General features: G+C 52.0%; 1 protein-coding gene across 7 annotated transcripts in view; it reads left to right on the top strand.

The window, feature by feature from the left end:
• Positions 1 to 25,367, top strand: part of GATAD2A (GATA zinc finger domain containing 2A) — a 77,240-nt gene that overhangs the window by 29,658 nt on the left and 22,215 nt on the right. For 2 of the 7 annotated variants that reach the window (XM_048495745.1, XM_048495744.1), the window contains exons 2-3: positions 5,829 to 5,901; positions 18,978 to 19,255. In XM_048495745.1, coding sequence (XP_048351702.1) covers positions 18,987 to 19,255 — 269 coding nt within the window. In that variant the 5' untranslated portion in view covers positions 5,829 to 5,901; positions 18,978 to 18,986. Of the gene's footprint in view, positions 1 to 1,403; positions 1,523 to 5,828; positions 5,902 to 18,166; positions 18,304 to 18,977; positions 19,256 to 25,367 lie in introns of those variants that run through there. The other 5 variants (XM_048495749.1, XM_048495743.1, XM_048495748.1 and 2 more) reach the window with 3 other exon arrangements.

Here is a 25,367-nt window from a genome sequence, read left to right as displayed (position 1 = left end):
CCATCAAAACTTTAACTGGCCTTTGAGCTGCTAGGCTAGTCACATGTCTGGCACGCTGGTGATCTCGAGAGATGGTTGTGGGGGGGGGGGGCATTCTGGGCTGGCCGGGGGCAGTCGGGCTGCTTACGACCTGCCCTCTGCTGGAACCTAGCTAGAGTTTTCTTCCTGCTTTTTAATCTGCTTACAAAAGGGTCTACTCTTTGCTTGAAGAAAACCACAGTTACTCTGGGCTTTGAGGAGGTGGGCCAACCTCCCCCCTGCCCCCAGCCCTGGCACTCAGAGAGAAGGTGGCATCGTTCGTGGTTGCCCTCTCTGTTCACCTGGGACAGCAGCAGGGCATGGGAACATGGGACCTACAACAAAAGCATGAACTAAAACAGCATGGCATACTGGTTAAGAGCAGAGGACTCTTATCTAGTGAACTGGACTTGTTTCCTTTCTCCTGCACATGAAGCCTGCTGGGGGACCTTGGAACAGTCAAAGTTCTCTCAGAACTCTCTCAGCCCGCCTGCCTCACAAGGATTCTGCTGAGGGGAGAGGAAGGGAAGGAGCTTGTAAGCTGCTTTGAGTCTCCTTAAAGGTAGAGAAAAGCAAGGTATAAAAACCAGCTCTTCTTTGTCTGAGACGCTCTGGGGCATCCCGTCTTGTTGGACAAGTGCTGGGGTGTCCCACATATTTTCCCCAGGGAGCAAAAGAGGGAATGGCCCTCGTTTTGGACTCCTTCAAGAAATTGTGCTGTGTGTGGAGGAAACTTTCGAGGCTTCCGGTTCCCGCCCAGGTGTGTGCGGTCGCTCCTCCTTCTCTGGAGCATGGTTGTGCGCACTAAGATGCCCCCTGGCCTCTCACAGAGGCATGCAACTTGCTCCTACTAGCAGAGTTCACAAAGGCATCGCGTTGTGTCGCTAACTCTGGGCCTGGCCCTTCGGAGAGAAATCCACCTCCATGTCCCGACTCCCACCTGCAGGTATCGGTGCCTCAAAGCCAAGCGAAGTTTCCAGTCTGCACGTGCCTCTGGCCGTCTTTCTCTGAACCCTCTACCCCTGCTGCAAACTGTGCCCCCCCCCCCCCCGTCTCCCCTTGGAAGTGCAGGGAATCCCCAGCTCCCCTGGACCATCTCTTGTGGAAAAAGCGTGGAGGTCCAGTGATGGGGCCCCCGCTGCATTCAGCCCGGCATCTCCCTGAGCACTGGCTGGCCTGGGGGATTCCCGGCTGTGCCGCTTCCTCTGCTCCTGGACCCCTCCAGACCTCCCTTTGTGCCCGGAGGGCGTGGGGGGGCAGTCTTCCCAGCCGGCCCTCTTGGTTCCTGCCTCTTTGAATACGATCCCTTCTGTCTCTGGAGTCCTAAGGTCATCCCTGCAAAGTGCTCCGGAAGCATAAGCCAGCTTAGAGGGGCACCAGCCAGCCTCTTTTATTGGTTCGTGCCGAGGAGGAAGCTTTTTCCAGGAATCTCCCTCCCTGACTTTGGGGAAACGCCCCCTGGAAGGAGCTTTCAAGTCTCTGATGTGACATTTTGAATGCATAGGTAACCCCCCCCCCCCATGGTTTGCTGGGGGGGAGGGCTGGGGGGGCGGCAGCAGCAGCACTCCGCTCTTCCCCAAGAGGAGAGCTCTGTCTTCCGTCCCTGGCTTCTTGGCAATTCAGGGGATAGTTCTTGGCTGGCGTTCCCTTTTGCGCGAGGAGAAGTTGACACCGAGTTAGAGAGAGAAGCGGCCGGAGTGCCGCTCTGCCGGGAAGAGGAGGAGTGCAGAGGCTCTCGGAAGGGGGGGGGGGTTCTCTCTCTCTCTCTCTCTCTCTCTCTCTCTTGCTTGTGCTTCTCCATTGTGAGCAGTTCCTGGCAAGGAGGAAGGGAGCCGGGCCAGGGGTTGCAGGGGAGCTGGTGGCCGGAGGGGTCTCCCCCCCCCCCTGAGATCCTCCGCTCTCGAGCCAGGAGTGGGGCCTCTCTGTTTTCTGCCTCTTCTTTGGGAGGGGCAGAACCCCCAGTGCCACTTGTTTGAAAACCTGCGCGGGGGGCGGGGGGGCGTGTGAGCAAACACCCAAGTCCGGTCGTCATCAAGCTGGATTCAGATTTGCTGAATGGACAAGGGAGGTGTGGGTTTAGTGTGATGGAAATAGATCTGTGACCTGCAGAGGCCTTTGCAAATGGGCACAAATCCACGATTTGTGGGATGGGGTGGGGGAGAGAGATGCCACTCATTTGGAAGTCTGGTCTTCTGGCCACTAGGAAATCCTACCTTTTACCTCCTAAATCCCTCTTACCCTTCACCTGGGAGCCAACTGGAGGCTCTGGGGATGTTTTGCAGTGTTGACATGTAGGGGGTGTGTGAACTGGGCTGGGTCTTGTGTGCTCGTTCAGGGAGGAGAGTCTAGCAAACTGCCCGTCATGCTGGGCAGGGCAATGTGTCTTAACACTGTAGCTGGCTTATACAGAGATAAATGATTGGTCCTCCCAGTCTAGTATTGTTGACTCCGATTGGTAGCAGCCCTCCTCAAGGGTCTCAAGCCCATCCACACCAGCTCCTGGAGAGCCTTTATCTGGAAATTGGGCCTGGGTCAGAAAGAAGGGAGCCAGGCCATTTCCTTCTGCCTGCAAATCTGGTGCTGCCCGCTCTGTCTCTGTATGATTAGTTGCTCTGGTTTTAACACTTTCAGTTCAGCATGGGCAGGGGTCCCACACCTACTGGTACGGGTCTGAATGTTCAACTGCTCCCAATTCCAAAAAGAAGCAGAAGTACCTGCCCCTGGAGGAGGATCCCTGTTGCAACTCTGTGTGAGATTCTATTTCTGGGGAGGGCTCACTTCAGGGGTGAAGTGTGCCTGGAATGGTGTCCCACTAAGAAACAAGAGGGAGGGGAGCGGAAAACTGATCATTCTTGCTCTGGTAAACCTTTTCCAAGCAGGAATTAAAAGGGAGGGCAACTCAAAAGCACCGGAGCTGCCGGCTGCTTCTGCTGTTTCCCTGGGCACTGGACCTCGGGCGTCCTGCTTGTGAGTAGGATTCGTGCAAAGAGCTGTCTTGGCCCCTCGCAGCACTGTTTGTGAACTGCCTGCTAGACCTTCTTCCTAAGTGAAGGAACGAGGCATCAATTTTAGAGGTGGCGGATGGGGCAGGAACCCCCCTGGACTCCAAAAGGATATCTCCCTCTCCCTCTCCCTCTCCCTCTCCCTCTCCCTCTCTCTCTCTCTCTCTCTCTCTCTCTCTGTGTGTGTGTTGGGGGGTTCATCTTGTGTGCCAAGTTTAGAAAACTGAGCAGAATAGTGCTACTTAAATGCCTGCACACTTTATTCAGGTGTATTGTCAAAGGTTTTCACAGTCGGAATCACTAGAGTGTTGTGGGTTTTCTGGGTTGTATGGCCGTGACCCAGTCGCCTTTTCTTCTGACGTTTCGCCTGCATCTGTGGCTGGCATCTTCAGAGGAGAAAAAGCTACTGGAACATGGCCATACAGCCTGGAAACCCCACAACACTCTAGTTTATTCAGGTGATCTCTCCAACAACCCTGCAAGGCAGGCCATGACTGGAAGTCTGCGATGTTGTGTTGTTTTAATTAGAACCAACTGAGCTGTTGCCTGCCAGTGAACTTAGGGGTGCCCCCCTCCAGGCGCAGCCGGTGGATCTCCAGGAATTGCAGCTCATCTCCTTCCTGCAGGGATCCATTTCCCGGGGGACTGTGTGGGTGCTCTGTGGGGCCGGGGGGGGGGGGGGGGAGTCTGTGGCACTGGACTCCTGGTCCCGCAGGCTCCACCCTCAAGTCTCCAGGAATTTCCCAACCTGGAGCTGGCAACCTGACTCAGTGGCTGGGCGCGACCTGGCAACGCAAGTGTGTGTTCCAGCCTCCCCAGAACTCCCGGTCACGTTGAGTATTCAGGGCCCAAAAAGGCGCGGGGGGGGGGGGCAGGGTGGATAGAAAGCAATGTTTTGGGCTGCTATAGAAAAAAGCCCCACGGCTGCAGTGTTTGGCAACCTTTGACAACAAGGGGGCCAGCTGAAGGGGTTGGATCCTGAGTGCAAGACTTGGGCGCATCTTGCAAACATGTTCATTGGAAGCTCCTCAAAGTGCGCTCTCCCCACTGCCCCCTTAGAAGAAGAAGAACAACAACAACAAAAAGAAGAGTTTGGGTTTCTATCCCCCCTTTCTCTCCTGCAAGGAGACTCAAAGGGGCTGACAATCTCCTTGCCCTTCCCTTCCCTCCCCCTCACAACAAACACCCTGTGAGGTGCGTGGGGCTAAGAGAGCTCCGAGAAGCTGTGACTAGCCCAAGGTCACCCAGCAAGCTAATCTAGTTCCCCAGATAAGCCTCCACAGTTCAAGTGGCAGTGCGGGGAATCAAACCTAGTTCCCCAGATTAGAGTGCACTTGCTCTTAACCACTACACTATGCTGGTTCTCCTTAGAGATTAGAAAAGCCTGCAGTGGATCTAATCCTCAGCACTGATCCAAACAGGCAGATCCCTTTCAATGGAGAGAACATAACAAACGGGGGGGGGGGGGGGGGGATGTCACCATACTAGTGAAGCTGAAGGCCTCGAATGGATCCACTGCAGCATTTCCACAAATGGCAAAAAAATCTTGGCCTGTAGAATTCATGGACTCCACTCAGTCCTGCTGCTTCCCAAAATCTACCCTCCGCAAGGAGGAAGTGATGTTCTGTGGGTGGATTCTGCAAACACTTCTGTTTGTGGAAATGCTGAGATGGATCCATGCCCTTCCTTGTGAACGAGGTGAGCTGGGTCTGCAGGCGGCTAAAGCCACGCTAGGTTGTATTCCCTAATTTATTTATTTCACTTCATTTATACCCCACGTTTCTCTTTGGTGTGGGGGGACCCTGAGCAGCTCACCTAGATAATTTCTCCCCCTCCATCTTCCATCAACCCCAAAAGGCAGGTCGGCCAGTCAACTCCCCTTGGCTCTCTAATGTCTAATTTCAAAATTCTAATTTCTCACTAACCACCACTTGACACTGCACTGGGAATTTATGCCTCTTCTTCCCATCACAAGCCAGGAGCCAGTGGAAGACCACCTCCCTTCTAATGTAGAGCCCCTAAGTGCAGGGTTTTCTCAAAGAGTCCAAGAGGATGGCTGGCCCGCTGGCTCTAGTGGATCAATCTGCAGGTGTCTGAGCCCCTCGTGCAACGTCTTCCTTTCTTCCCCCAGGCAAATACAATACCACAAGCTGCTTTTGAGAGCCTGCTTGCTTATAAAAGGCATTTGACTAGTTCTTAGGGCTTTGACCTCTTGTTTCTTTAGTGGGGTCAAGCTTTTCAAAATAACTATTGGAAAGTTTTTGTGTGATTGATGGACTGTAGGACTGAAGAAAACTCAGTAGCAGCAAACCCCACAGATAATCTGGTTACAGGTATTTTTGCAATATATTCGTTAAGGTCAAGCCAAGTTGCAGGAATTCAGTTCTGGTTTTGGTGTTGGTTCTTACAGCTGTGGATGAAAGGAGGGTTGAAAACTCCTATTATAGATTAGAGATAAGATGAGAGACGCTGTGGACATGTGAAATTTTGGCCCTTCGAAAAGATGAAGACAAGGTTGACTTAGTTTGGCAAGAAGGTTTTCTGCTGTGTGGAACAAGCAGTGGGAAAGGGTCAGATGTTGTTATTTCGTTAAGTCTTGACCATGCGATGTTAAATCGTAGCATGCAGAATACTGAGACAGAAGGTACAAGGAGCTAAAGTAGACTTTTTTCCTACTACCCTTTCTCATCTCACTGATTATTGTGTAAATAATCCAACCTAGTGGGTCTCTGCATTTGTGTTCCGCCCAACTTTTTTCTTTTAAAAAATTCCATAAGTGACTCAGGGTATCTTCTGTTCTCTCTGCAGGTTCTTTGCCGCCAGCTTGCTTTGACCCAAAGGACGCGGACCTCCCTTTAGAACTCATGAGTGTCTCTGACAGGTAGGAACCCCCGGTGGAGAACTGGATGTCTAAGGCCCTTGGTGGCATGCGCAGAGGGAAGTGCCCTGCGAAGAGAGGCTGAGGGAGCTGGGGATGTCTACTCTGGAGAAGCAAAGGTTAAGGGGGGTCAAGGCAGCCATGTTTAGCTATTTGAAGGGATGCCATGTCGAAGAGGGAGCAAGCTTGTTTTCTGCTGCTCCAGGGACTAGGACCAGGAGGAATTAGTTTAAGGTGCAGGAAAAGAGATTCCACCTAAACATTAGGAAGACCTTCCTGACCATCAAGGCTGTTCGACAGTGGAATTCACTACCTCGGAGAGTGGTGGAGTCTCCTTCTTTGGAGGTTTTTAAACAGAGGCTGGATGAACATATGTCGGGAGTGCTTTGATTGTGTGTTTCTGCAGGCAGGGGGTTGGACTTGATGTTCTGAAGCAGTCTACCTGAGTAGCAAATGCTGGACATGTATGGGGTGTATGTTTCCTTTATGGTCCACTCGTGGGCTTCTTGGGGACGTCTGGTTGGCTTCCTTAGCCTGATGCAAAATGGCTCCTTTTCAAAGAGATAAGAGGTTCCCTTGAATAGGTTGCGGTTGTCCCACCTGCTTTTTTATTGGGAGGGAAGACACTTTGCAGCCCTCCCCACAGTGCTAAAGATATCTGAAATAGTGGCCATCAGTAAAGTACAGTCAGTGCATATTGACTTCACTTGCAGCTTCCATTCTCAGGAACTCGCCCCAAACACCACTCATGGGAGCCTCTGTGGGGTCACCAGTGGGGCTTGATGCCTTCATGTCCAGCAGCAAGCTAGAGGAGATGTTGTTGTTTGTGATGGTCTGATAAGGGCAGCATTTCGTGAATCTCAACTTGGGTGATGTAAGCTTAGATGGTTCTCCCCCCCCCCCCCCCCCGGCCACCACCACCACACATACAACTTCTCCCCTGGTACAACTCAGGTTCCTTAGCCATAGCAGATTTGTTGCAGATTTATACAACACAAACTTAATTCACATTGCTGCATGTCAAAGTGCCGACCACCGGAGGTGGGGGTGATTGGTGTGGACCACCGCTTGGAAAGTTTGCGAGTGTCCTCTGAGTGTATCAGGGGCGTCCTCTCCATAACTTTTGGGCTTTGAATGCACAGCCATAAGTTAGTGCTGCTTGGTTAATTAGTCCTACAGCGTGCCAGAGCAGATCAGAACTGAATTCACTGAAACTGGGGCTGTTTTTCACACGTTACCCCCAACTTCACTTGGTTTCCTGATTTATCTTCTTACCCCCAAAACAACTCAGGCAGGTTAGACTTAAAAGTCCTTCTGAATGGATCAATCTCAAAAGGCTTGCGAGGGGATGAGGTGTGTTGCCCTCCCCAAACGCCTCCACCCACAGTGTCCGTTGAAAGGAGCTGCATTTTCATGGGGGGGGGGGGGTGACGGGAGGAAGGACACTTTGTGTCCTGGCCATCCAGTGGTGGTGTGTGATGATGGGCTAGGATTGTGGAGTGGGTTCAAATTCCTCCACCACCACAATCTCTGAGCTCATCGCAGTGGCTTTACCCAGACACCTAACCCAGGCACCCGGCCACCAGATGGCAGGATAAAATGGGATCCACCCCCACCCACCCTCTCCAGTTCTTTGCAGTGAGGGCAGGTTGTGAAGTCAGCAGTCTGGGAGCCTTTTCCTGCTTCCAGGTGCCAACCAGGGCAGGTGAAGAAGAAGAAGAAGAAGAGTTTGGATTTATATCCCCCCTTTCTCTCCTACAGGAGACTCAAAGGGGCTTACAATCTCCTTGCCCTTCCCCCCTCACAACAAACACCCTGTGAGGTAGGTGGGGCTGAGAGAGCTCTGAGAAGCTGTGACTAGCCCAAGGTCACCCAGCTGGCGTGTGTGGGAGTGTACAGGCTAATCTGAATTCCCCAGATAAGCCTCCACAGCTCAGGCGGCAGAGCTGGGAATCAAACCCGGTTCCTCCAGATTAGATACACGAGCTCTTAACCTCCTACGCCACTGCTGCTCCTGTGACCAGTTTTGACTCTGGGATCAGTTTTGACTCTGGGATCCACCTTCGATGCACTGCTTGGGTTCAAATTCTGGGGCTGAAACTGCGTGCTTTTGGTCAGGGGTCTGTGTGCAAAGGCCCCTTGGCCTGTTTCGGGAGCCTCCTGTTTAGCGCTTGCAAGAGAATTCTGTGTGTGTGTGTGTGGAGTGGAGTGGAAAGGCAGGGGAAAGATTACCCATTAGGCAGAGGGAAGCTTTGAGCAGGGTACCCTGGGGGATACTGCAGAGGCGTATCGGGGGGGGGGATGGCGCCCAGAGACAACACCTTCTCCGGGCACCACGGGGGATACACCCCCGGTGTTCGGGGGCAGGGCTCAGGGGTGTCAAGCCTGGCCCCGGCCTCCATGCAGACTGGCTCCCAGTGTCCCCAAGGCCTGGGGATGCCAGGAGCCAGCCTGCGTGGAGGCCAGGGGGGTGGGGCTCAGGGGGCACCCTCCCCAGCGCCCCCCAAGGTGACCGAAAGTTGTGCTCCCAGGGTGACCTCATGTCCCTATAGGCTAATGGTGGCGAACCTATGGCACGGGTGCCAGAGGTGGCACCCAGAGCCCTCTCTGTGGGCACACTCAAACAGAGTGCCCACTCACTCACGCACACACACACACACACACTCATCTAGGCTGGCCTGGGCCGCTGGGCTCGATTATTAGCATTAAACTTAAGACCTAGTTTTGGGAAAGCAGTGTAGGTAACTCTGTTAAGTGCTGATAAAGCCCACTGATTTTTCATGTGAAGAACTAAAGTGTGATCCTTTACCTGGGAGTAAGCTCAGTTGGTGGCAGTGGGGCTTGCTTCTGAGTAAACCTTCCTAGGATTGTGATTCACCCGCTGGAAAAGTTGCATGGTTGCTTCAAAGCAAAGCCACTGACTACCACCAAGCTTACTCCCGAGTAATGCACGCCTCGGAGCCAACTGTTTTTTCTAAACAAAAACCTCAGTATTCAGGTTAAATTGCTGTGTTGGCCCTTTGCGATAAATAAGTGGGTTTTGGGTTGCAATTTGGGCACCTGGTCTCGAAAAGGTTCGCCATCACTGCTATAGGCTGTACGCCTCTGGGCTACTGTGTTTCTCTGCTGGTCTATACATAGGAATCTAGTGGCTTGATGGGCAGGCTGGAAAGCTTCAAGCCATGGGGGTGGGGGAGGCTCTCTTGAATGCAGCCCTGGAGCCCTCGGGGGTTGGGGGGGGGGAGATGCTTCTGAGTAGAGCCACCTGTTGCAGCTTTCACAATTCTACTGGATTCTAATTTTAATTTTTGTCAGTCCAGTCACTTTGCCACTGTGGTGGGGGTGGGGTGCGGGGGGAGTATTTCTTTCTTTAGCCAGCAGTTGGGGTGGGGGTGGGTAGGTTAGAGCCCCTGGCCCCCTCTTGCGTGTGGGGTCCTCCGCCTTCCTTTTAGGGCCCCGCAGCGGCAGCTGGACTCCTATGTGGGTTTTCAGCCAGGGCTATGATGCAGCAGCCCTGCATGTGTAGTTCCACCCCCTCCCCTCAAAAAGAGCCACCGAGGCCCAGGGAGGGAGGTACAACTGTAGCCCCCCCCCCCCCTCTTATGGGCAAGCATCCCAGTCACCTCTGAACTCAGCAGGGCGCCCATCTGGGTCAAGTGAATGAGTCGGGCTGGGGAACCCGGTCTGGCTGTGTCTTACTGAGTGGGAATTCTCGGGAGCACCCTGTTCTCTAGCCAGTGCAGAGATAGATAAATCCCAGCTGTGAAATTCACACAGTGACAGTTTCTGTGGTTGAATATAGCAGCTGAGCTGCAGGCCTGTTATGAGGGAAGCCGCGTGGACACAGGATTGGAACGACCGCCCCTTAGGCAGAAACTCAAAGAAGAGGGCTTGAAGACTTTGGATGTATACCACACCTTCCTCTCCTGTGAGGAGACTCAGGGTGGCTGACAAGCTCCTTTCCCTTCCTCTCCCCACAACAGACACCTTGTGGGGTAGGTGGGGCTGAGAGAATCCTGAGAGAACTGTGACTAGCCCAAGGTCATCCAGCAGGAATGTAGGAGTTTGGAAACACATCTGGTTCACCAGATGAGCCTCAGCCACTCAGGTGGAGGAGTGGGGAATCAAACCAGTTCTCCAGATTAGAATCCACGTGCTCTTCACCACTATACCACACTGAGGCAGTTGTAAGGCTGATGAGTGAGAGCTGCACCTGTTGAATTCCTGCCTATCGTGGCCTGCTGAAAGACACTGCAGCTCTCTCTGCGATGCTTCATATCCTGCTCCAAGCTGGAGGTGGAGCAGACTGCCTGCTGGCCGAATGGGGCGCTGTCACTTCAAACGGCAAGGTTGTACTTTTGAATGGACCTCCAGCATTTAAAAAAAACCTGCAGATAAAAAAACCCTAGAATTTCCTTGATAAGCTAAATTCTGCTTGCAAGGAGGTGTGGTTTTTTTCATCCCCTTATGTGAAGCAGCATTTTAAAATTCAGATCTGATGCAGCCCACGATGCTTGGTTTTTACTGTGCTCTTTGTCACGCCTGATCTGGGAGTCTCAGTCTGGGCTGCAAGAGTAACTCTTGATTGCAAATTTCACCAGCTGGGGTGAGGCTTGCAAATTTCTACAGCATCTGAATCACCCCCCACCCCCTTCCGAACAGTCCAAAGCTGCTTGCAGGGGACGCTGCCTGTGGCTTCCTTCTGCCTGCAGTCACTAGCTCTAGGTTGGGAAATCCCTGGAGATGGGCGGGGTGGGGGTGGGGGGGGGGTGATGGGGCTCCCTGGAGCAGGGAGGGCCTTCAGTGCCCTCCGAGTCTGTTGTACCCTTTTGCCTTGTAGGAATGGTTGCTTTGGAGTGTTGTTTAAGGGAGTTCTCTTTAGCTCTGGTCTTCCTTGAAGCTGGGGGTGCTCGGGGCAGAATGTTCTTCTGTGTGTGTCCCCAAACCCCTTCTGTATTTCCCAATTAATTAAAAATCCAGGGTTCTGGAACCAACTTTTGGTTCCTTTTTCAGACCCTCTGACTTTCAACGTCAAAAGTTAAATTTTCCTTTCTGAAAAGGTAAACACAAACAATGCCAAAAAAAAGCCCAGTGTTAAATTATGCTGGGGGTGTGGTGGTGGTTTGCAACTGCCCTCCCCAGCAAGGAGAGTGGAGCTTCCTAAGCCACCCCCACCCCATCTCTCCAAAATGTCAGTTCTGTTCTTCCATTTTGCCAGTGAGCCTGTGACTGACAGGCAGGCCTTGCCGGGGGGGGGAGGGGGGGGCAGAAAGGGTTAAGGTCTGCCATTTTGTTGTGTAACACCCTTCTCGGACATATCAGTGAGTGGCATTAACATGGCAGGCCTTAACCCTTCGTGTGCTGCAGCCCAAGGGCCTTCCAGCCAGGCCTGTCCCTCAAGTCTGCCTTTAAAAAAAAAACTTTTCACCCCAAAAAATAAGTTGCTTTTCTTGCTCTGAGGAGGACATCTTAAAGCTCGGGTGTTTCCCGTTGGCAGGACTAAATCCTGCCTTCCAGGTGGGAACTCCTGAGCTCAATTTATTTTCTGCCCCGCACAAGCTCTGCCCACCAACTGCTCTTTGTCTATCCTTTTCCAGCTCTTTCTGTACTATTGCCAGAGAGATCAAGTCCTGGGCCCCCAACCCTGCCCCTGCTTTCTCTTCTCCTCTCCGGTTCCTTGTCCTTCCCCCGTCACCACGGAGGATGCCGAGGCTCGGGGGTAGCCCAGTGGGAATGGCTTTCTTTCTGACTGGAACCCAGATCCACGGCCTGCTGCCCTGTTTGCTGCAGAAAAGCCTCTGGCAGCTAAGGAGATCAAGGGCAGGCAAAAAGAGCCCCGGTGCCAAAACAGAACAGGCAAAGCGGGCCACAGAAAAATGGTGTGAAAAGGGCCACGCTGGAGAAAACGGCCCCAGTGGCTGCCAGTTCGGCCCTGAGCAGCTACAAGGGCAGCCCTGACGCCTCGGGGTTTTTCTGCCAGAACCCCCGGAAGGAGATGGAGCAGATTCAGAGGGGGGGCGCACTTCCCTCTGCCTCTCCCTCCGAGGTTGTGGGAAGATAGCCATCTTCTCCAGCATAATAATGGAGGTGAGAAGGCTCTCAGGGAAGTCAGATCCCCTCCCCTCCGTCCTCATACAGGGGGTCCCACGGCTCCTCCCCCAGACCCCCCCTTGTGCACTCCTGTCAACTGATATGGGTCCGAGCGGGGACAGGCAGAGGCGTATCTGCCCAGTGACATGGGGTACCCAATGTCCCTGGGCACACACCATCTGGTCATGGGGGGGGGGGCACAAAAATTGGGGGACACTGGGTGTATCCCTCCTTGACCACATCACCCACGACATGGTCCGAAAACAATTTAGCATCACGCCCATCAAGGCAAAAATGAGAGAGAGGCTCCTGCGCTGGTTCGGCCACGTTTGACGAGCAGCCCCGGACCAGGTTGCCAGCATCGCCTATCTCATTGAGGTCATTGGCCACGTGGGCGGCCAAAGCAACATTGGCAAGATACCGTCAATGCAGACCTGAAAATTACAGGCCTGCACCAGACATTGTGCTCGATTGAGAGGAGGAGGAGGAGGAGGAGGAGGAGGAGGAGGAGGAGGAGGAGGAGGAGGTTGCAAACAATTACATACCTAAGAACTAAAAAAAGAAGGAAAGGACTTGATTCATCTCCTTCCTCCAAAATCAGCTACTTTCCTGTTGTTCTAACACCCTTTTCGCTATGTTGTTTAACCTGTTCTTTTGTTAATGTTCTACCTTCATTGTTTTCCTTCCTGTCCTTTTTATTAGCGTGGAAAGTATTTAAACTGAGCTTAGGAGTTTCCACCTGGGAGACAGGAAGTGGTAGGTTTTAGTCCTGCCTCCCTGAACAGCAAGTGGGAAACACCCAAATTTCAAGATGCCCTCCTTGGAGCCCAGGAGATCCCTCATGGTAGGTATATAATCCAGGGCTCCACTTTCCCCCATTAGGCAGCAAGTCCTATGTTGGGTGTGTTGAATTTGACGAGTTTTATCAAATATAAGAGGGTGGGTTTTTTTAATGATATATTTTACCTGGTAAGCACAACTCAATATATATGATAGCATGATTTTAAATACCTGTTTCCTTACTTCTTCTTACTTACTTACAGAGGGAAAAAATTAAATACTAAAATTAATAACACAAAGAATTCGATTGCCAGTAAACCAGCCTGTAAGAGTTGGATTTTTGTTCTGTTTCTTTTTAACGCCCCTAGCATACATTGGGAATTATAAAGTGATTAGGAGTGGAATTACAGGGATTTTCTTTGCACAAATGAAGACAGGAACAGATTCATTTTGGTAGTGTTTCCAGTGCTGGAGAGTCTTTTGAGGAGGGAGAAGTTTGAATGATAAGAGTTGAGTTTTCCCTGGACTCCCCCTAGATTCCAGGCATGCATGTTCTCTGTAGATATTTTGCCTTTCCAAAAGGACTTCCACTAGTCTTAACACATAACGGTGGAATGGCTTTTAATTCTCACAGCTCTATCTTCATCCCTGAATGGCTTGGTAGGCCTGGCTTCTGCCTGCCTCCAGCCCCTAATGCAGTGGTGGCGAACCTATGGCACGGGTGCCAGAGGTGGCACTCAGAGCCCTCTCTGTGGGCACACGCAAACAGAGTCACCCCCACACACACACATCTAGGCTGGCCTGGGCCACTGGGCTCAATTATTAGCATTAAACCTAAGACCTAATTTTGGGGAAGCAGTGTAGGTAACCCTGTTAAACCCCACAGATTTTCATGCGAAGAACTAAAGTGCAATCCTTTACCTGGGAGTAAGCTCAGTTGCTGGCAATGGGGCTTTCTTCTGAGTAAACCCTCCTAGGGTCGTGATTCACCCATTGGGGCGGTTTCTTCAAAGCAAAACCACCAACAACCACCAAGCTTGCTCCCGAGTAACGCATGCCTCTGATCCAACCTTTTTTTAAAAAAAACTAAAACCTCAGTATTCAGGTTAAATAGCTGTGTTGGCCCTTTGCAATCAATAAGTGGGTTTTGGGCGGCAGTTTGGGCCCTCGGTCTCGAAAAGGTTCGCTACCACTGCTCTAGTGCACCGGGCCTCCCTCAAGGGAGTCAGCCCTTTCTCCCTCACAATCAACTCTGGGCCCATCCTGCAAATGTGGTTTTTTCCATGAAGCTTTTGGAAGGCCCCTTCCTGGTGGAAACGGAACTAGAATGAATGGAACTTCTCCTAGTGTCACGTTTCCATCTTTCCCTCTCTCAGTGAAGGCCTTAGAGCAGAGATGTCCAACTCTGGCGCTTCAGATGTTCATGGACTACAATTCCCATCAGCCAATTGGCCATGCCAGCAGGGGCTGATGGGAATTGTAGTCCATGAACATCTGAAGTGCCAGAGCTGGACACTCCTGCTTTAGAGCTTTTATCTAGGCTCAGAAGACCATAATATACAGCACACTGATAGTTGCCCCCCCCCCCGTGCTGTATATTTGGCCATCTTCTATCTGTTCCTATTTCAGCAGCCCCCACCCCATGTGCCAAATCAAAGCTTGTTTTGCATGCCCGTCCTTAACAGACTCAAGAACCTCAGTAGCTTGGAGGCAGGGCTTTGCTTGTACTGGCCCCATGGCTTTGTGGTGCTCTACCTCCTCCCCGAAATACCAAGCTGCACAGGGAAAGGATTGCTCTGAAGGTCTGCCTTGCTAACCTGTTCAGAGCCTGCGTCTGATGGTTTGTATAGATCCGTGGTGGTGAACCTTTGGCACTCCAGATGTTATGGACTACAATTCCCATCAGCCCTTGCCAATTGTCCATGCTGGCAGGGGCTGATGGGAATTGTAGTCCATGGCATCTGGAGTGCCAGAGGTTCGCCACCACTGGTATAGATGGTAGGTGTGGAATTTTTAAGTGCTTTATTTTCATGTTGTAAATTACCTTTTGGGAGGTAAAGGTTCCTGCCAGTAAAATTTTTAATGCAGGTGATGGAGACATAAGAGACAACGGCTGGCCTAAAACTACCTAGTGAGACTTTGGCCAACGTTGTTGTTTTTTTGAGGTGGGGGCTGGAGTTCTCCCAAAATTACAACTGTTCTCCAGACCTCAGAGATCAATTCCTTTGGAGAAAATGGCATGTTGCAGAGGCAGACTCTATGGTATATCATAGAGGCCATATGAAATCCCTTCCCCAACTTCCCACTCTGCAGGCATTACCCCAAAATCTTCAGGAATTTTTCAGACAGAAAATGGCTGCCCTAGAAACACAGAGGCTCCTGTGGCAGCATCCTTGCAAGAACCCTGTAAGATAGGTCAGTTTTCCCCCTCCCAGTTATACTATGGGTCTGAGAGTCTCAGGGACACTAAAGGGGTGAGATTCAAACCTGGGACTTGGCTACTAGCCCTTATAGATGGAAGCCTTGAACTCAGGGTGGGAGAACAAGTGTGTGGAACCACACAGTGTGTGGAATTTAATTTGACCGGCAAAAGGGAAGTCATTGGTGTTCAGAAGAGGCCGCTTGTCTGGGATTCTTTACAATTAACTTTGCCTGTTAATTGGTTAAGTGAATCTGTTTTGAAAACATTTGGGTTCATTTTCAAAGTTGCCTTCAACTGCTCATTTCTAGCCATTTTCCGCGTGCAGAATTATTTGTGTGAGATTTAGCGAACCCACTGAGATTTTTAAATAACCAGACCGCAGTCTTAATGCTTGGAGAGGGTGCCGCGAGCGCATGTCCCGGGGGCACCGCAGCAATGCAGTCAACTAGGAGCTTTGAGTCCCGATTTTAAAAGTATCTTCTCTGTGTTTTGTCTATGTTGTGAGCTGCCCGTCCCCATAAGGAAGGATGGCGGCTAATAAATATTTTACATAAAAATGCAGCTTATACCTCGAAGACCAGGTTGGTTTCTCAGGTGCTCCTGGAGTCAAGTCGAGCTCAAACGAAGTGTTTCTTCTACTGGGCAAAACCATCTTGTGTGGCTCACTGCCCCAAAGCTACTGACTTCGATGGTTCTAAAGACGGGCTTACATCTGTAGGTTTATCCATGGCTATTGCAGATGACTGTTACATGGAACCTGCCTGTTCAGAGGCAGTCTATATCTAAGGACCTGGGGGAATAACAACATGGAGGGGCTTCAGGCTCCGTGCCCTGTGTCTCTCTACCCTGCTGGTGGGCTTCCTGTGGACAATCTGGTTGGCTACTGGGGGAAATGGGCGGGGCTGGATGTCTTGATCCAGCAGAGGTGGTCCAGTATTTCCCCCAAGCCACAGATGAATAAAAGTCAGAGGTGGCTGGGCTACTTTTTTAAAAAAAAGATGGCCGTACAGGGTTGGGTGTTGGCATAAAAGCCGGTGGATTTATGTGACGTGAGCATGTGGCTTTGTGCTGGTGGGGGAAGAGAGCAGTTGCCCCCAGCAGCGTGGGGTCTCTGGCGTGGCATGTAAATCCGTGCTGCATGCCACTTGCGTGAGGGTCAGAGCTGCTTGTATGGAGTAACAGACCAGGCTTTACCCCAGGCAGCATCTTCTGCGACTGTACAGCCCCTGATTGCAAAAGGCTCAACTGCGCTCTTCTGAGCTATGATGCAAGCAAAGTGTTCTTGAACCCCTTTCTTCCCAGCGCAAATGGCAGTCAAAGTCCTGTGATTCTCGGTGCCAGTGAGCCCAGGTGCAAGGCAGGTGAGAGTGGGCAGCTGAAAAGTCTCTGTGGGAAGGCTGTGCCAGGGCCTCCATTGCTGCTTGGCCCCATGGGATGGCTGGAGCCCTTTGCCACAGGAGCTGAGCTGGCACATGGATTCCTTCTAGAAGCAGGAAAGCTGTTTTTTTCCCGTGCTGTTGCCTGGAATCTGCACGCAAGACACTGCTCCATGGATCGAGGGGCAGAAAACGTCTCCCTTGGCCCAGGAGCGATCTGGACCACAGCTAACATGTGATGACCCCATCGGGTTTTAAAGACAAGAGGCAGACAGAGCTGGGGTTGCCTTCGCCTGCCTCTGTGTAGCCCCCCTGGACTTCCAAGTTCTAACCAGGGGTGACCCTGCTTGGCTTCCCGGATGTGATGAGATCAAGGCAGCCTGGGCCATCCCGGTCAGGGTGGGTAAAATTCCCCTTGGGGCTAACCAGTGACAGCCGTAGGCAGCGGCTGCTGCTGCCAACACCTGAGAGGCTGATGAAGGCTTATGGTGGGCCAGGACCCCCCCCCCCCCACTTTAGAGGGCTTGCTCCCGCCCCCACATTCAGCTGTAGAAGCATCATCTCTAGTGGCACTTCTGTGGCCAGCCAGACTCCCAACGACTCTCCTGGCGGCTGCTCTGGGCCCCGGACCCCCGCCTCATGGATGTCTAGTCCTCAGAATTGGGAGGAACAGTTCAGCTCCGCTTTTCTCCCTCCCACTCCCCCGTTTGCAGGGGAGCTCTGTCCCCGATTGCCTTCTGCTGTCCCTCAAGGGGCTGCATCCTTCCCGGAGCTGTTGGTGCGCGCGGTCAGGCCAGAAGCCATCAACTGCCCCATTCCAGAGGAGGGCAGTGGCCAACAGGTGCCAGTGTTGCTAGTCTCCTTGGAAAGGGGGGGCTTTTCACAGCAGGGACGTGGGGCAACTGAGCCCCTTTGGGGGAAGGGCAGAGTAGAAATTTTAAAAATAAATAGAATAAATAAATAAAATAAGCCCCCACGCAGCAGCCTTCACCTGCCTCTCCCTTCCCTTTGGGGGGGAAAAAACCCCTTCGATGTATTGTCGAAGGCTTTCATGGCCAGAATCACTAGGGGGTTGTGGGTTTTCCGGGTTGTATGGCCGTGTTCCAGTAGCATTTTCTCCCGACGTTTCGCTTGCATCTGTAGCTGGCATCTTCAGAGGATCCTCTACAACCCAGAAAACCCACCAAAAAACCTCCTCTTGCAGATATCTTGGAAATCTTGTCCTCTCTGAAGAACAAAAGTTGGAGAGATCTGGAAGCAGTTTGGCCAACTTTCTCCTTCTCCTGTCCTCTTTTTATCTTCCTCTTTGCCTCCCTCCCCCCACCTCAAAAAAGTTTCACTTGGAAGCGTCTGCTTTTCCTGGCTGCTTTGACACAGAAGGGGGCACTGCCAGCCATGGCTATCCCGGCACTGTGCACTGCCCCTTTAAAGCATGGGGTGGGGGAGATGCTCTGGGCCGGCTGTGCTGGAATGCTGGCTGCGGCTCGCTCGCTCGCTCTCGCAGGCAGGCAGGCAGGCAGAAGCTGTTGCAGCCACTGCCGCTGCTACGGTGGTGTCTCCCCGCGAGGGGTTAACAACACTTAGCTTGTTGTCTGGAACCAGTTCAGACCGGTTTTCTGGAAAGTGCTTTGTCTCTCCGACTGAATCCTGGGAAAGGTCATGTGTGGACCCAGTGATGTCATGAGATCACAAACTGACTCAGCTCTTTTGCATCAGATATGTGTGTCTGTCTTGCAGGTAACCGTGGGGGGGGGGGGGGGGGGGGCAGCAGACAAGAGGCAGGGGAGGGCAGCGGGAGAGCTCCCCAAACTAACTTTGAAAAGCCCCTTCCGCCCAATCAGCCCATGTGGATTCCCAAAGGACCTCACACTCTTCCTGCACAGCAAGTTTGGGGGACCTGGTTAATTACGAAACCATCCTCCTCCCAGAGGCTCCCTCAGTCCGTTGAGCAAGCGAAGGCAAAAGCCGGCCTGCAGCACGTGCTGGCCGAGAGAGCGCTGCCTCGCTTTTTGAGACCAGCAGCCGCCAGTCCAGAAGCTGCAGGCAGGTGGCTCAGAAAAACCTGCCCCTGAGTTCCCAGGAAGCAAGTTCCCGGGCATGCACCTGGGCCCCTTCCGGCGAGGCCACTCGCTTTGGGCAAGTCCTGACCTTGCGCTGGTGTGGTTTAATTGGAGCCCCGGCAGCGGCGGTGCAGAGCCAGGTGGCTCCTGTGGCATCCGAGCGTTGGTCTTCTCTGGAAATTACCACGGCCTGTAAAAGTGGATGCGTGGCCCAAGGAACAACAGTACTGACTTATAATCTTAAATAATCGTATTAAAATTTTAAAATATCTTAATTATGTGAATACAATCCCCCTAATCCTAGGCGGTGGCCCAAATCACCCGCTTGTTTCTTCTCTCGTGTTCTCCCAGAGCACCATAATGACGGAGGAATCCTGCCGGACACGGAGCCAGAAGCGAGCGCTGGAACGCGAGATAAACCAGAACGACGTAGACAGTAAAAAGATGAAGCTGGACAAAGGCCTTCTGGGAGTCCCGGAGGCCAACACGGAAGGTGGGGACCTTCAGTTAAAGACTGACTCCGCAACAGGGCGAGGCCCAGGATTATTAAAAGGAGCGGAAATGAAAGCCACCATCAAAGTGGAGGTCCAGACAGGCGACGAGCCGGTGGACATGAGCACCTCGAAAAGGTAGGTAGCCGTCAGGGGCATGATCGATCGCTCTTGGTGTTCTCTTTCCCAGGCAATTCTGAATTGAAGCTGCATTAGGTTCCCAGGAATCTCAAAGAAATGTTGTTTTGCATGGAGCAGGATTATTTCCGGCAGCATATGGCTGTAAAGGCAGCAGCTTAGAGGCCCAGACCCAGGTTGGTTGGTTTTGCCCGCGGTTGTTAGGCTTGGTGGAACTGCCACGGTTAGAGGCAGTCTACCTCAGAACACCTGAAGGATAGTAACTGTTTTTGCGAGCTTTCCAGAGGCAACAGACTGGCTGCGGTTGGGGCTGGTTTTGTACTCCATAGAGCTCGGCCTTGCTTTGTGTTCTGAAGTGGACTTTCAAGGACCCAACATGAAAATGGTTTACTGATCATGCTTTAGGCTGTGAGAATGGGAATGCAGGCTGGAGTAACTCCAGGAATCCTGTAGTATTCATGACTTCTGGAAACTAACCCCAGCCAGTATCCAAGGGACCAAACACTTTCCTCTTAGGTGCTGCCACGATATCAGCTTGTGGAATATTTGGGTTGTCCAGCCTGAACGGAACTTCCTCAGCAAGGGGAGAAAACTTGTCTGTCTGCACTTGTTCTAAACCACGCGGGGGGGTGGGGGGTGTTCCCCTCTCTTTATTCTGGCACAAGTCACACCCACTGTTACCTGAAGTCTCTTTCGCACTTGGTGGAACATCCTGTGATTCCTTTCATATCCTTTTTGTGTTCACTTTCTACAAGTACCCAAGGAGGGCTCACAAGCCAGGGCAGAAAGATGTGCGCTTCTTTCAGCTCAACTGCTGTGGGTGGAAGGGACTAGAGCTCAATGACGGAGCGCCACCTCTGCTGGCAGGTTCATACCCCACCACCATCGGTTAAAACATTTTCAAGTATGCAATTACTGTCAGGAAAAGCCTTTCTGTTCCCCAAGACCCTGGACAAGGCTGCACCCAAGAACACAGAGGAAGGAACATTGCACCATGGTTTAAACGTGAAGCAGAAATGTTTTGCTTTCAGTTTTTCCATACCCCAGTTGTATTGCCCCTTCTGGCCAAAAGGCTGAAACTCATTGAGAAATAGAACATGTCTTCATTTGCCTTCCTTCAAGCAGCTCAGAACAGCAGACATGGATAGACTGCTGCTTTATTCCCCCAGTACATCTGCTAGGTGAGAAGCTATCCAGTCCGAGGCCATTTCTTGGGAAAACTCAATCCATGTTTAAAATGGACAGGTTCTCCTTCCAGCTTGAAATAACACCCAGCCTGAACCTCAAGAGCCTGCCGAAACAAGCACCCAAGTTCAGAGTATGTTTCAGTCACTGCTGAGATCCCACCCCCACCCCCACCCCCGCACCCCCCACACACACACTGAGGAGGAGGAGGAGGAGGAGGAGGAGGAGGAGGAGGAGGAGAGTGTTTCCAAATGATGCGTCTGTCGAGAAATCACTGTCAGGTTTCTGACAGAATGTGCAAAATGCCTCTGGGTGGCACAGATGCTCCTGTCTGAGCCTGTGAACTGGGCTTGGTAGAGGGCGGGACTCCCCGTCTGTCTAGCCGACATCTTCCCTGCTAGCCAGCGGTCCTTTCGCTTGGAGGTGCCACGAATGAACCCCACAACGCTCCGCGTGCCCAGCAGGCAGCAGCTCGGCCACGGAATCCAGGTGTTGGTAGCATTCTGTGACCAGTGAACTCACAGGGGCACTGTCAACTTTGTGGTGGTTTTGGCTGCTAGACTGGGACTTGTGTCCCCCGCTCTTTCCAGAATCCTTTAAGATCCTTCCTGGTGTCTGAAGCGTCGTCATCCTCGTCTTTTCTGGTCCTGTAAATCACTAGGCTGTGCCAACTTTTAAAATAAGTCCTCAGAACTGAAAATAAGAACCAGCCATGCCGGGAGGGCAAGTTCTGCTGGTGAAACTGTGTGCGTGCGTGCGTGCGTGCGTGCGTGCGCACGCGTTCCTCACCCCACCCTGCAGCTACTGCATTTGACACACAATTGTAGGCTGTGTGGGATGTTCCTTCGGTTTTGGGGACTGGATGGCAGAAATAGAGAGAGAGCTTTGTTTTGTTGACTTGCCTTGGCACATAACTTGGTTTCGGGCACCGCTGGTTTGGGGGGGATCCTTTAGGAAAGGGACCGGAAAAGAAAACCCCAGCCCGGCATCTTGATGCTCTTCCGCAGATGAAGGGGGCAGCCTCCTTTGGAATACTGCTTCCCCGTTGCAAAAGAACTCGCCGTAGAGCCAGGAAGAGCCAGGAAGCAGCAGCCAGAACGATCAAGAGTTGGAGCAAGAGTTTGGGACTTTTCCATTCTGAACAGACAGGCTGCCCCTTCCCCCAGAACACACACACACACACGTACACACACGTACACACACACGTACACACGTACACACACACGTGCACACCTGTTTGAGCTCCATGGTGTGGGGAAGATGAGTACAGAACTTTTCCTCCCTTTTCTAAAACACTAGAGCCGTGGTGGCGAACCTTTGGCACTCCAGATGTTATGGACTACAATTCCCATCATCCCCTGCCAGCATGGGAAATGTAGTCCATAACATCTGGAGTGCCAAAGGTTCGCCACCACTGCACTAGAACTTGAGCACCCACCGACAAAAGGTAACCCCCCCCCCCCAAAAAAAAACCCAATACGTTTCACTGGTGGGGCTTTCAAGGGCAAAGAGGCACGGAGGTGGTTTGGTTTTCCGCTGCTTTCCTCTGCCCTGCAGCCCATGGATCCGGGTGCCGGCCCTTCTGAGCCCCCGAGGGCTGGTGGGATCTACCTGGTCTGGGCTACTGGGGCTGCTGCTACCCACTGGTAGTGGATTGTAAATTCAGGACGGGCAAAAGGAAGTCCTTTTTCCCCTGCAACCTTTAATTAGCTGATGGAACTCACTGCCACAAGATGTAGCAATGGCCTCCAGCTTTGATGGCTAAAGGGATTAGACATGCTGGATAGTACCCTTGCTGGCAGGATGCCCAATATAGAACCCTTGGTGAACCAGGCCAGCCCCATTCGGGTGCCGCCTTGCCGCATCCGGAGGGCTTTTGGTGGTGTGTGGAGGCAAAATGCAAAGCAGAACCTTCCTGCTGCTGAAAAGCCCTCCGTAGGGCTCAGTGGACTTACGCCATCCTTTGATGTGAATCCAACCCCCAGGCTGCCACGTGTCCAAAAGCAAAGTTGGGGTGGAAGCCAGCTAATGGTGACTTCGTCCCTGGCCATGCCCCTGGAACACCTCTGCTAAGCTACACCAGCAACCACCAGCAGATTTGCTCCTCCGCCAGGATAAGTGCCCCATGGAGGGCAAATCTGCCTCTTGACGGTGATTCAGTCCAACTTTGGATGGCACAGTAAGACTAAATGAACCCTCCATGTCTAGAAGCAGTGACCTGCTTCTGAAGACCATTTGTCGGCTTTGGGGGCATCTGTTTGGACCTGATGGTGAATGGGACACTGCTGGACTTTGGGGTGTGATCTGGGGGGGGGGGGGACTTTCTAGTGCCCACTCCAGACAGCTGTGTTTGTCACTCGTCCACTGGTTGTGATGAGATCTTTTGGGGATGAAGATCCGTGCAGACTTAGCAAGGCCCTTCTGCGTTAGCCTTTAAATGTGGGAATCCTGCCTCTAAATGCTGCCCGCTGCCTTCATTCCCCGGGAGTTCCTTACACGGTGATCGGGCAGACAATTCAGCATGTTGAGCCTTTGTTCAAAACCTCATGTTTCTAGTCCTTATGGCTGCAAAGCTTGAGGCTTCAGAAGTGTTTGAGTAAGGTGGACTCTACACAGCATAATAATAAGGGGTGACAAGCGGTATTTTTTAATCCAGGTCTGTTTTATTCTGGTTTTGTCCTTCTCATGGGTGCCAGTTTTCCATGAAGGAAACAATCCATTTTCTTTCCGCTGCTTTGCACAAATCGCTGTTTACAATGCGAACACGCAGGCGCAAACATCCTATTTTTCCTGCGTTCTGATTGACTGTTCCTTCCACCCGCTTTCGCCCTTCTGAGAAAATGCTTCCGATTGATGGAGAATCTAAAGCAACCCTGGGAACCCTAGCAGGACCCACCCCCCCACTCCCATTTCTATAGCGTGGGGGGAAAGTTTAGGGCTTTAAAACCACTATGCATGTAAACATGAAGCATGCAACACGCACACACCCTTAACGTTGTGATATACAAGATAAAATCTGTCCAAAAAGGGAGCAAAGCAATATCCAAAGGGGTGCATCTGACTAGCTACGTACTACGTGCTCCGAGCACCCAAAAAATAAATCCATTGCTGTACACATTTGGGTGAAATGGTGCTCACAGTCAGTGCCAAGTGGAGAAAAGATGTTTGGGGGACGTCTTGGAAATGGCTGGTTATCACACCAGTCAGCAGCTTAGCAGAAACCTAACTGACAAGACATAAGGTGGGAGAACGGGCAGTGGGGCACGAAAGACAAAGTGGCTGGGAACTCATGCTGTTCCCGTGGGAGCAGGTTCAACCCGGGATTCTTCAAAAAGATCACAATTTTGGTGTTCTTTGAAAAACCCGGGTTGAGGGAAATATCACGGGTCAATCCCACTTTGGGCAAGGACCCGTGCAAAGTACTTCCCAAACCGGGATATTTCCCTTCATCGACCCATTATATTTCCACTGTGCAGAATCCACCTAACTCTTGTCAAAATCTGAGAATCGCGAGGTTGGCTGGACAGGATGTTCCGTCGTCCCTGAGCGCCTTCTGCAGTCGTCAGGCAAAGGGCTGGTGGATCTCAACTGGAACCCCTCAGGTCTTTTCCAGCACAGCTCTGTGGAGATCCCTCCTTGGAGATCTTTAGCCCTGCCTCTTTGCAAGGAGACATTTAAAGGGCAGGAATCTGACCGGGGGGAGGGGGATGTTAATTTGGCATTTACTATTATTTTTTGGCTTCAACCAGAAATATTTTTAACTATTTTTGTAAGCTGCTTTGAACCCACGGAGGGAAGGGAGTTTCTGCCTCCTCCTCCACCATCCCATGCTGTGATCAGTTATTCATTATTTTCTTAACATGTTTACAAATATCATATAGGGGGTTTGGGGCGTGAGTGCAGCTGGTTACTGGTACTGACACCACTTAGCGTTTGTATGCTGCTGGAGAGGGTTCGAATCCTTTCATGTGCTTGAAAAGCCTCACAGCAGCAGCCTCATGTGGCAGGCCAAATTTGGGCTCTTATTGCAGAGGAAACGAGGCCCAGAATGAGGGGCTCCCTCCCCCCCCCTCCCCCGGCCTTTTCCCTGGGTGAGGAGGGGCTGGGGGGGCACCGCTGCAGTGCCATTTCTGAGTTGTGATACCAGAGGCCCCGCGACAGTCCGAGGGTTTCAGCTGCCTCTTCGGTGCTAGGAGAGACTGACCCTGTGGAAGAAGGTGGCTGAGTCCTGAAGCAGCAGAGGAGGCTGTACTGTTTCAGCCAATAGTTGCATGCTTTTTGGTGTGTAATAACACAATGCCGAACAAAAGCTAGACTGGGCAAAACTTTTACCCTGGTGTGCTAGCTGTCTTCCAGCAGGGAGCACTTTAATGTGTGCGTGTGTGCGTGTGCACACACATACATATACACACACACACATATAGACACACATACATACACACATATGTAAATATATATTGAAAGCATCTCCTTCTCCCCTCAGAATAGTACACATAATCAGCTTAGTGCCCTCGCATATGTCCCGTCCAGTGACTGTATACATAAGCAGTTTCTGTGCGGGATCAGTCCCACAGTCTAACCTGCTTTGATTCCCCACGCCTCCACCTGAGTGGTGGGGGTTTATCTGATGAGCCAGATGTGTTTCCGCACTCCTGCATTCCTGCTGGATGACCTTGGGACTCTCAGTTCTCTCAGGACTCTCTCAGCCCCACCTACCTCACAAGATGTCTGTTGTGGGGAGAGGAAGGGAAAGGAGATTGTCAGCCCCTTTGAGTCTCCTTACAGGAGAGAAAGGTGGGGTATAAATCCAAAATCATCATCATCCTCCTCCTTCCTCTTCTTCCTCCAGGAGTCCGTGGTCTTGGCCTGTCAGAGGCTCTTTCAACTGGCAGGCTGCGAAGGCCATCTATTTGCTGCTCCTGCCAGC

This window comes from Sphaerodactylus townsendi, linkage group LG05 (assembly GCF_021028975.2).
Source record: "Sphaerodactylus townsendi isolate TG3544 linkage group LG05, MPM_Stown_v2.3, whole genome shotgun sequence".
In the NCBI taxonomy this organism is placed as follows: Eukaryota; Metazoa; Chordata; class Lepidosauria; order Squamata; family Sphaerodactylidae; genus Sphaerodactylus; species Sphaerodactylus townsendi.
The sequence above is the reverse complement of the archived record's forward strand: the minus strand, read 5'-3'. Positions and strand labels throughout refer to the sequence as shown.